The sequence below is a fragment of the Eumetopias jubatus genome, unplaced genomic scaffold (assembly GCF_037043125.1).
Source record: "Eumetopias jubatus isolate StellerSeaLion01/CBP00866 unplaced genomic scaffold, mEumJub1_p1.0 scaffold_4, whole genome shotgun sequence".
NCBI classification, from domain to species: domain Eukaryota; kingdom Metazoa; phylum Chordata; class Mammalia; order Carnivora; family Otariidae; genus Eumetopias; species Eumetopias jubatus.
Genome location: NW_028274810.1, coordinates 176,814,903 through 176,827,049, shown reverse-complemented (window position 1 = coordinate 176,827,049; position 12,147 = coordinate 176,814,903). Strand labels below are relative to the sequence as shown.

At 35.6% G+C, this 12,147-nt stretch overlaps 1 protein-coding gene across 4 annotated transcripts in view; it reads right to left on the bottom strand.

Annotated features, from left to right (window-relative positions):
* ASPH (aspartate beta-hydroxylase) overlaps window positions 1–12,147 on the bottom strand; it is a 212,714-nt gene that overhangs the window by 162,139 nt on the left and 38,428 nt on the right. For 3 of the 4 annotated variants that reach the window (XR_015768103.1, XM_088022826.1, XM_088022828.1), the window contains exon 3: window positions 11,147–11,215. Coding sequence is in view for 3 of the 4 variants with exons in the window: in XM_088022826.1 (XP_087878952.1) it covers window positions 11,147–11,215 (69 nt within the window). In the remaining variant the exon portion in view is untranslated. Of the gene's footprint in view, window positions 1–6,218; window positions 6,399–11,146; window positions 11,216–12,147 lie in introns of all 4 variants that reach the window. The other variant, XM_088022829.1, reaches the window with a different exon arrangement.

Below are 12,147 nucleotides of genomic sequence, written 5' to 3'. Positions count from 1 at the left end.
GACAGGAGAGAAGGCACCAAGCATAGGACCAAGAAAAGAGGAAGTTAACAGAGGAGCCCCTACATAACAAGAAATGAGAGGAGAGTCAAGAAATACAGTATTCCTCAAGTCAAAAGTGCAGTTTTAGGAAGGAAGGCAAGAACAAAGGTTCAGGATGAGGACATTACTGAGTTGTTAGTTATTAAATGTCCCATAAGGTTCCTCAGGTTACAGTTTTATAAGCAGTGGAAGAGGTGGTAACATTACAATGAGACAACATAGGTGGGTAAAGGGTGACCAAAAACCCAGGGTGCTGATGGGGACCCCATGACTGCCTTCTTAGGAGAGAACTGCTCATACGTGGAATTTCTCACGGTTTCCGGGGGTGGGGGGCAGAAAGGAATAAGGGTTTGCACGATCTCACTGTGTCTGCATGTTTGATGGCTAGAGGAAACAAAAGGCATGCCTACGGGGAACAGGAACAGAGCTAGCAAGAGAGAGAAATTATGACGCCAGAAGATGCAGGGGGAGATGCAGGCAAGGACTTAACTTTGGAAACCAGAAGATGCAACATCTGCGAAAATGATCAATGAGAGGAAACAATGAAGAAAGCTCTGAGAATAAAGAAATGCTATAAAGTGTAGAGAGAGGAAGACAATGAAACTGAAGCCAAAGATGACTACCTTGGTAAAGCTGAAAGCAAAATCATCTTCCCAGCAGAATAAAGTGACCCTGGAAGATGGAAGAGCATGGGAAAGGTTCTGAATACCTACTAAAAGAATAACTCTGTCACCACAGTGAGCACCTTACACAGGCTCCGTTCAGGAAATTAAGAAGAGATCTTTTTCCATAAACGATGTGAAACCCAGTGGTGGAGGAGTTAGTGGTGATGCAGGACTGGTGACAGCATATAGAGAAAAATTTTAAAAAACAACAACAAAAAAAACCCCCTCTGGGGACGTTAGAGAAGTGGCCCCAGAGAAAAACACCAGGCAAGTATGGAAGACTTTGCTTTTATATAATTGTATATTAATTCCTAATTATAGACAGAATTAAACTTGTAACTATGGTTGATGTGGACTCCCTTTACTGTCAAAAATCAACAAGCATGCCCTATTTTTCTCCTTTTCTCTCTCTACTACCATAGTCAATGCCCAGGGGCAAAAAAAAAGGGGGGGGAGTTTATCAAGCAGTAAAAATTCATGACAATATTCATGACAATATCATGTAACTCCTTAAAAATAGTTTCCAAGTAGTATATAGAAAATTGTATCAATCAGAGCCTGAAAAGGAAGCATTTTGGTATTCTGTAATTCTTTGGGATGAAAGTTGTTTTTGTTGCTACAAATACATTCCAACTGAAGGCAGTCATCAAAAAAGCATCTGGAAGTGGTTGCGGCCAAAGAGAATGGCAAAGAAGTAACCACCATGTTCTTTACTTCCTTTTGCCGTATGGTTACTCTGACGGTTTTAAGGTGATTACTGTTAATAGCTCTGTTAACTTTTTGAGAATTTTTTAACAGACATTTAAAAAAACAGGTCTTATGTTCTGCCCTTAAAACATGAGTTGCCTAAAAGTAATTAATGTTATTCTGGCAACTGCCTCAGAGCCACTATCCCACACACATTTTCAAAATGAAATATTCTGTATCAAAATAAAAATGCTGAATAATTAAGCCAATGGTTGGACCTGTGGTTCGACCAAATGCAACAGACATAATTTTAGAAGACTGGCTCCATTACAGAAACCCAAGTGGCTACTACAGGTTTTCAGAGAGTTGGCCAGAGACTTGGTCGGCTGGGTATCACTTTGTACCTGGGTCACTTTCGTCACTCCCACAGTCCCTGGTGAGACCTGTTGAGTCACCTTGAGCTTCAGTTTCTCATCTTCCTCCTTTCCATACTGAAACATCACAATTTATTTCAACACTGACTACAGATGGCAAAAAATAAATAAAACAAAGTGAAAAGGTCCCAAATGCCTAAGTAACAGTTCTCTGCTCTAAAACTCATGTTTTGGGGCACCTGGGCGGCTCAGTCGTTAAGCGTCTGCCTTCGGCTCAGGTCATGACCCCAGGGTCCTGGGATAGAGGGAAAAAAAAATTTTTTAAATAAATAAATAAATAAAATTCATGTTTTAAGGGCAGAACATAAGACCTGTTTTTTTAGATTTCTGTTAAAAAATTCTCAAAAAGTTAACAGTGCTATTAACAGTAATCACCTTAAAAACCATCAGAGTAACCATACGGCAAAAGGAAGTAAAGAATTGCTCTAGAATGGAAGTCTAGTTTGGCTAAAACGCATGCCAGTGCACTACACCAATTTCCTTTTTATTTTTAAATAGATGGTGTAACAGTATTATCACATTTTTGAAAAAAGAAAGCTACAAACCTTCCAAAGCTCAATGACAAGAGGGGAAGGGAAGATTAGAACATAAGAGAATGGAATGACTCAAAGTTTAGGAAGGGACTGCATCCAGAGACTGGAAGTTTGCATGAAGAAGCACACTCAAATACGAACAAAAAAAAAGACACCGGTAAGCTCACGGGAAGACATCAGTTAGCACAGGTCAGTTTCCCATTTGAAATTCAAAATGTCGTTTCTCTTGAAAAAAAAAAAAGTCCAATCATTTTTTTCACTATTTAAGTTGGTTTAAAAAAAAAAAAACTCTCAGTGTTTTATTAGACAATGGGTAACTTCTGAGGTTATCACTCATCAAGACTAATTACCCCAGCAAACATTTAATAAACACCCTATGTTGGGCTCAGCTTTGAAGCCTAAGACCTGGTTCCTAACTTCCAGGACCTCACAGTAATACTCCCGTGTATTACTTGGTTATAGAAATATCAACAAATATCAGAAGCAGAGAATGTGGCACACAATTCTATCAATCAACTTGGGATAATAAAGTCTGAGTCAGTGAATTTCATGAAAATGCTCCAAATACGCATTGTAACCAAAGAAAATTCCACAGCCCAAATCACAGAAAACTACTTATAGACCAGGACCTTATTTAGAGAGGATACAGCTATCAATCACCAAAAGGTGTATCTACGAAGGGATCGATCAAATTAAGAATACCTGCCTATGCCTACAGCTACTTTTGAGAAATCTCCCAAGCTTTTTCAGGGTACACAGAAAACATTCTTATTCAGTCTAGCTAACTGTAAATAAAAATAAACCAGAACTCAAGCAGGAAAGTTTTCTTACATGTCTGGATACAGCTCTATGAGACAGGCAGGTTAAGTTCCTAGAAGAAAGAATCGAGTACAAGATAAAAAGGCAGGATCACTCAGCATTCCATTATGCCTGAGGCATCTGGGCGATTCTCCCAGGCAGCAAGCTGGTGGCAAGACCTCAGGGATTCGATATGACCAGCACCCAGAAGATGGTTCTCCCACTGACTGACACCCCACCAGTCATGTCCCGGAGACAGTCGGGGCTGAAAGGAGCTACAGTGCAGAAAAGAAATCCCCAGAGGGCGACTTCCTCGTTTTTGAGCCAAACTTCAGAGAACCCAACTGGACAAATGGCAGTGTGTCTAAAGAAACAAGCGGGCCAGCTCCGAGGAGACAAGACTACATCTGAATACGGAGCTCACGCTGTCAAGTTCCTCTGGGTATTTGAAGTTAGAACAGCAGAGTAAATGTGATACAACTCAAAATCCGTTTAACTACAAATAAATATTCAAATGTACAGAATACAATTTTGCCTTTTTAATAACCGTAGAAGGCATAAAGCTAGGGAAATATTTATACTATGAAACAGAAAATTATACAATAAATCCTTAGAAAAATTAAAAATTATAACAAGATACAATAAATAAAATTTAAGCAAAGTAATTTCGATCAGCTTCAAAATACTCTACACTAGTTTTGCAAACAACTTGATTTTTTTTCTCACCAAAACAAGCCTTAGCCACAAGGTGAAGGAAGTCACAGAAGTCAGGGGTTCACCAGCTCCCTACCTTTTACCTTCGTCAGAGACGTTTCAACAGGGCTGACTAAAGGGGGTATTAGATAAATAGAAAATGATCTCCTCACGTCCTTATTTTTCACTTACAAAAATAAAGCATAATTAATTTCTGTACATAAACCATGCATTAGTATCATTATCATGACAAAAAAAGAGCCTGAAGAGAAATTAATGATTGCAAACGCTTTAACACACAAATTTAATCCATTTACTTCTCGAACGGATCACACATCTTCCAGAGTTAGTAGTCATGAAGCACGGAAAAATTAGACTGCTTTAAAAAATACATCTCAGACACTTGGCTACGTGAATTTTGTTGAGAGCGAGGCCCAAGACTGTTTTTCATTTAAACCTAATGAAAGTTGATATTTCACAGTACTCCAACTCAAAGTGGAAGACGTAGTCAATATGGACAAAGACGGCATAAACTTTCAAAAAGCACATTATTAAAATTATACTTAATGTGTTCCAGGATATTAACATTTCAAAATCAGAAGCTTTTCACTGTCAGAAACATGAACAGAATGAAACATATTCCCTGATTAATTAGGGAAAGACTACTAGAGTTTTACTAGCCATGTAAGCTTTAGGAGATCAACTGTCCGATGTATACAATGTGTGCAGCCACATGCAAAAGTAGCTTTAAAATAATGCTTTTTAAGATGAGCAAATTGCACAGTTTCTTCGGACACATGTAAGTGGCGGGTAAAGGGGGAAGTTTCCTGTGTTCTGATTTGATACTTTTAACTTTCTGGCTATGGCTAAGTTGTGATACCTACTTATAAATAGCTGGATAGCCTAGGATCCTGATTTCCAGCAGAGAAACTAAATTTGTCATGTTCCCCTCTGAAAAAAATGGGTGACTTCTCCACTTACTGAAAGCAATTTGGTTACATATGAAAACATAAGGAATGAATATTCGAAAAGGAGAAATTACTAGAGTTAAATAAATAAAATGTTCAAAAATAGAAACATTTGAATTTTAAGCTCTATGAGGAATCAAAGCCAAGTTAAGTTTCATAGAAGGTCGAACAGATTTAAGAACACGAAACACCACTCCCTAAAAGGGTAACAGAAACCAGAGGTCCTAATCACTTTCAAGTGGTAAGGAAACAGATGAAATCTCATTTTATGAATGCATGTTATATACAGCTAATACAATTCCTTTTGCTATTACTGAAGCAAACTCATTTTAAATGAACTGATTCAAAAATGTTTTTAAGGTCTTCTAATGGCAAAAAAAAAAATGTATTTTCCTGAAAAGAATTATCACTTTAGTAAATTTAATTTATACATCTAAAAATCATTCTACCTCTAAGCGAAAGGTGAAAGCCACTTAATAAGAAAATACAGGAAAAAATGGAAAAAGACTGATTTAGGATGAATAATTTTAATATGTACAGCATTATTTAAGATACATATTCACATTTTCCCTCTTGTGTAATATCCCTGCTTAAAAAAAATACAAATTACTTTCTCTGGATGTATATTTGGAAATAAAATTAAAAATAAATTTTGCTTTCATACAGAAATATTCAGACCTACTACTATCTGAATACAATAATTTCGCTACCCTAAGGCAAAAACATGGGGTTGTTTTCAAATTATTTTAAAAGCACCATTAATACAGAATCTTACACTGAAATTTGTATTAACCTATCTGACAAATCAGTTAACCTAAACAAATTACAATAAAAAATATCAGCGTGTTAAAGAACCATCACTTTACACACCAGTCATGTTAAAGATCAACAAAGAATCATTTAATTTATGAATCATGCTGGAAACATTTTTATAATCAAGTCCATTATAATCATCTCAATTAATAGTGTGTTAGAAAGACAAGCATCAAGGGTTAATCACAAAACAATGTGCTCTGAAGTTTCTAAATTCAGTTCAGTGAATACAACATAAGTTGAAACAAAACGATACAGAAACCAATTATACCACCAAGAACATCATTCTGAATGCATTTTGCAGACTACTACAAGAACGAGGAGTGCCCCTTTCTTCCTTAGAAGTGGGGAAGCCGAGCAACGGACTAGCTAGGAGCTGGACTGGGGAGAAAGATCACATGTTGCCTTGTACTGCTGGATCATAGCTGCCCCACTGCTCGTGAAGCCCTGGGTGAGCAAAGGAAAGAAACAGGACACTGCTTCGGGTTTTCATAAGCCAATGACTTCAGTCCCTGAATCAAAGTCACTGGTTATGTAAATCCAAAATGACACAAGTCTTGCCCTGAACCCCTTCGTTCTGTGACGTACCATCAACACCATCTGCGGGTTCGCTTTCTTCTTCTTCTTCTTCTAGCATTTCAAAGGGAGTCATTATATCATAGAGAAATGAGAGGAAACCATAAAACCAATCTGAACTTTCCTCTGCTAAAATATTAAGGACTTCCTCAAGAGAATCAATATTTTCATTACTGCCATCTTTGGTCAGGCCTACATAAGAATAAAGGAAGAGAGAAAGAGAAAATAAGGAGAGCAGTTAGGTGGAAAAAAGAAGTTGAGGAAGAGTGATCTCAAAAAGGATGTGCATCATGGTCACAGAAGTTAACAGAAAAGATACTTCGGAAAACAAAGAAACTGATTAAGATGCACACCTTACAATCAACTCTCAATCATGTACTACAGGAAAGGCACAATTTGACCAATCCTCAACCATTCCTACCAGCCCCTAACTAGGTTTGCCTTTCTCTCATTAGAGAATCTAGAGCCCCAAACACAAAACTGTGTTAGCCAAAATCGACTGATTAATGTCAATGGGAAGAACGAACAAAAGTAATAGAGGGTAAAAAGACAGATCCTTCTGACAGCCTCCACATTTGCTGATTTACCAACCAGATATTATCGAGAGTTGATTATACAAGCATTTACATGTATCAATAAATATTCATTGAAGAAAATAAAAAGGTGCATTTCCTCACACTTTTCCCCTTCGGACCTAGAGTTTACTTAAGAAACTCTGGGGTTAATATGACTAGCAAGATTACTGTTTATAGCATCCACAGATGAACATAAATTTATTCAAATTATATCAGATAATCAAATGTTCACATTACCAAATGTTAGCTTTACAGTGCTCTGGCTACTTACTCATGGTCCTATAATTCTGACCAATAATAAGAGTCAGCTATTAATAATAATTCACTCTGCTAACCAATATTAAATTTGATCAAGGCCCCAGCCAGTCATTTGCAACAGGAATATTTGAAGTCCTCTTCCCATAAGCCCCAGAAATTAGCTTCTACTGTAAAGACCCGTGACTCCTGTTGTTTAAGTATTAGTCCCAAAACAGGCCATCACGATGGAAAAGAGAACAAAGTATATATTGGTTTTATCTTTTTTTTTTTCCTGTTTAGAACTGGTTTTGGGTAAGAAATCTCTCTCAGCCCAGTAAATATCAAAATCCACCAATACTGCCACACCCTATAAAACAAGACCCGTAATTCTGAAAGAGAAAAAACACAGGATAGACAGTTCTGGCTATAAGAAATGTGAACATCCATGACTTGAGAGCTTTTCCGATGCTAACCACCCTCATTCAGTAGGTTGGGCTTTGGCAGCTCAACATTTCTCCACGTAAACATAACAGCCAGGAATCAAGATGGGCAGGGAAGGTAGAACAGCAAGACAGCTAGCATAAATATTAAAGTGTACAGTGTATTTTCCCCACTTCATTGCCCAGAAGAACTACATCATATCATTGTTCATAGGTGTAGGTCAGGGGGAGAAAACAAACTGCAGTTAGTATTTTTGGTATTTCAATTACTTGTTGACACAACTAGAATATTTTTTCACTGAATCTAACAGTTGACAAGTGCTATGAACAGAGGAGATCTGTATTCCCGCTGAAATCTCTGTGGGAATAACACTGTTTCTTCTTCCTGCCTTTAAACACTATAGCTGTATATTTCTAATAAACATGTTTATTTTTCTCCATTTTCAAGTATTAGTACTTCGAAGTATCAAATATAAAATATAAAACTTTACCAGCCTTCAGTATGACAAGCTGACGTATTCAACAAATATGCAAAAGTACCTGAACAAACTATAGACCCAACTATGCAACAACCTTCCTGTGGTTCTTTAGACAAAAATATTACTCCAAAGAGAAAAAGGAAATATTCTGGGTATATTAATTCCTTAGCCTCTAAGAGCAGGCCCGAACCCAAGGGCAGGGTGTGAGCACCTCTGAGTGGGCAAGATCTAGTTCACTTATGCGTCTGTCCAGTCTACAAATGCTTATCAAGGCTCTAGGAATTGCTGACTGGCCTCCCCTATGTTCTCCAGCCATACCAGATATGGAGCCAGCGAGGTGCTAGTCACGGACAAAAGGACAATCATGCAATCCTTAGGTGGCGTTACTCTGAAGGGATGTTACTCTTAGCAAGTGGTCCTTGGACCACCTTCCTGTTGATTTTATTCGGGAAACAAGTTTCCAAAGAATACAATTTCCAGCAATGTAGTTTTCAATAATCCAAGCCGACATCAAGGATAATTTATTCCAAGTAATTTGGCCACAAAAGTAGGAAGAAGCTATGTAAACTGGGAAAGGCCTAGAACATTTTCGAAGTATATCGTAAGGGCCATGGCCAGAAACAATGAAATAAAACTAATGATGGCTGTTCAGAATATCTTGATTTACTCACACATATTTCATTCTCTCTTTGTATTTCGCAAGAAAAACCAAATCTTAAAATGTGCAATGTAAATATGGAAGTGTACACTTCCTCAAATTGATAAGATTTAGATTATGCAAATTTAAGAATGCAGAAAGAAATACTTATGAAAGAAATGCCAAACCTATGAAAGCTGAGCATATTTCAACTGTTATTACAAGCTCTCCCCTAATCTCTAGCTTCCTACCTGCATCTGCCCTTTGGTTTCCTGGTGCCTTAACCCAAACCCTTACCCCTGAGCTGCCTCTCCAACGAGAGTACACCCAGGAAGCCTGGCTTCTTTTTGGGTACACACTCACTGAATTTGCTCCCCCATAACCTCTCCCCGAAGATACAGAGCCCATTAATGCCTCTGTACCCCAAGAATCTCATCAGGCTCTTTGCAACCACCTGCCAGTAACAGAGGCACAACTAAGCTACAATAATCTCACAAAACTAAAAAAGACCTTTAGTCATAGAATTCAATTCCAGTCAAGCTTGTATTTCAGGCAGAAAATTCAATCACTATAGAAATAAGGTCAGAGGACGTTAAGTGAGCCTCACAGCTCACATTTGGTTTGTTTTGGCTAACTGTAAAGCCATACGCTAACGATGAATTAGTACCTTTACATGGTAAAATCCTTTATTTTAGCTTTTGTGCATTTAATAGTCAAATTACCAAAATGAACTCTGAGATTCACCAAATTTGGTTCTACCTCCAAATATATAATTCTTGTAAAAGGAACAAGTTATGATTTGCCCATACCAAATAAATGTCTACTGCAAATGGCAATGTTTTAAGTTTCAATTAATTAGCCTCTTAATGTTTGCTTAAAAACCTTACAGGAAATAAACTCTTGCAATCTAAAATACTAAAAATCAAGTTATTAATGTAAGTTTGCTATAGAAATCAGTGTGCTCTATAGAAGAAATAACATTTTAATTTTTAATAGTTGATATTTCCTATCTGACAGACCACATTGTTGATTTTATTTTTTTTCACATAGCTGATTTTAAGCCAAAAAAAACCCCAACAAAATATAGCAGATGAGAAGTAATATTATTTCTAAAAATAAGGAAACATGGCCCACAGGAAATTATCTTTAAAATGATAACTATTCAGAATCCATCATTTAAAGTAAAGTAATACAATGGAGTAATAAACCATTTACAGGCAAGCAAATTAGCATCATTGTGATAGGTTAAATTCTATACATTTTACTTCTTTTGCATGTCTAGGATTATAGTCTTCTGAGGATTTACTATATCCATAGAAAAATTTAGATTTAAATTTACTATAGCCATAAAAAATTAGAAAAAATGTAATGACAAAATTATATAGAAAATTCCATTAAGGTTAAGAGAGGAAAAAAATTTCATTGAGAGTAAACTTCCACTGTTAAGTAGCAAATATAATTCCCATTGAGAAGTATATGAAAACATAAACTAAGGTCAAAATTAAGAAGCTAAATTACATTTAATCACAACTAAAACACTTTTTTCATATTTAGAACTTACTGTTTTCTAAGGAGGTTAAGATTAATCTACCTAAAACTATTCCATTGGTTATAGATGTGATACCCTCCCATTTTTTTCATATCCATAAAATAAACACAAACTTGTGTGTCTAGGATGAATTTCTTTGCATCATTACTCTAGTAAGTATAGTATATATTACCATGACATATTTATTATTTTTCTAAGTACTTTAGTATACAAAATTTTAATACATGTAACACTACATAGTAAAACAAAGGAAGTGATGCTGTTTAACAAGCAGAAACACACATCTCACTAGGGCCAGATTATATAAAACTTGCATATTAAAATTAACATCGTTTTTTCTAGGAAGGCAGCATTTTAAAACAAATGAGGGAATATCACATATTTATACATTATAAGAAATATCTCAATGATAAAGACAGGTAATTCTGGTGGTAGAAAGAGAAGGGTTCAAGATTTCTAAAATAAAGAAACCCAGCCAAACTCTACTAGTTCATATTTTAATGTTACCTTTAAAATAGGCACAGGACATTTTAAAACGTCGGCTACCACAATTTTTATTTCAAAATGGATTTATGTAAGCCTTTAGAAACTTACATTTTCAAATGGAAGTGAATTACGTCAACTAACGCTCAAGAATGACTGTAATTACCATATTTGAAAACAGGCTAGTACCTTATCTATATGTTCAAATATTAAGTCCAGATTAGGAAGTGCTTTAAATCTGAACACAGATATGAAATTATGCTTACTGAAAACCTATGTGCAAGAAGTCTATACTTATTTATTATATTTATATTTCTTATTTATTCTTATTCTTATATATTCTTATTTGTATTTCAGTATACATTTATAAAAGTATACTGAAATATAAATGCCTGGAAAAACAATTAAGCCATTAACATTTCAGTAAGAATGAAATACGGAACTGAAGTGGGAAATATCTTCCATAAAATGTGTGTGACTGAAAACAGATATTATCAAGGCAAAGATCACCACTAACAAAAAAATAACATGTCTACTTGCCTAGTAAAACTTTGGCATCATCCACATCAAAATCTCCATCACCATCAGCATCATAGACTCCTAGTTTTCCTGCAAGAGGGAGGAAAAAATGGATGGGAAGAAAAGGGAAAACAAGTTTGATAAGGTATTACCCCTTATTACAGTCCTGACCATCAGCCATAAATATTACCAATCAATGCAATTCTTTGCTCTCTGAATCCTGAAAAGCAGTGTTAAGTGAAGATCTTACCTAAAAATGATAGATTCAGGACATGTTTGCCTTACAATCTAAGAAATATAACTGAGATAATATTTTCCTTAAAGTTTTAACAATCTGCTGATTTAATCATTTCAGCCGAGTTTTTGTATTATGTTGCCAAAAATAATTTAGGTTAAAAATTTCAACATAAATAAGAAACATTATTGATTTCTAAGTTACATAAAATGTAATGCTTCTACAGTATGAAAGTTCCTCACCACCATCAATATTCAAAATAAAAAGAACACCCACCAAGCCTCAAATAAACACTAAATATAAATAATTAACATCAAGTATAAGTACTAAAAATAAGAGCATAATTAATTTTATATTTTACAATAATGATTCATAACAGAAACATCATGAATCAACTTAAAAAAAAAAAGACTTCTGGAAATACAGTATATAAAACTGGCTTCCTGAAACAACAAAGGAAAACTTAGTTATCCCACTTAAAACTTAACTAGCACTGGCCATCTACTATCAAGGAAAAAAAAAAAAAAAGCTTAAAACAGACCACTTGAGAAGACAGTACTCTCAGAGCCTTTCCTCTTCAAGCAGAGTAAAATGTTATCTTAAGGCTTTATCATCTAGGAGCCCTGCCATGTTTAGTACTCCAAATGTGAATCAAACACATTCAATTCCCTAAAAAACATTCTAAAACCAGCATCATTTAGAACTCAGCATTGGACAATGGCTGTGAGGAGACATCACGTAGAGCAATATTTTAAACAGCATCCATAAATACAGCATTAGTACTAAA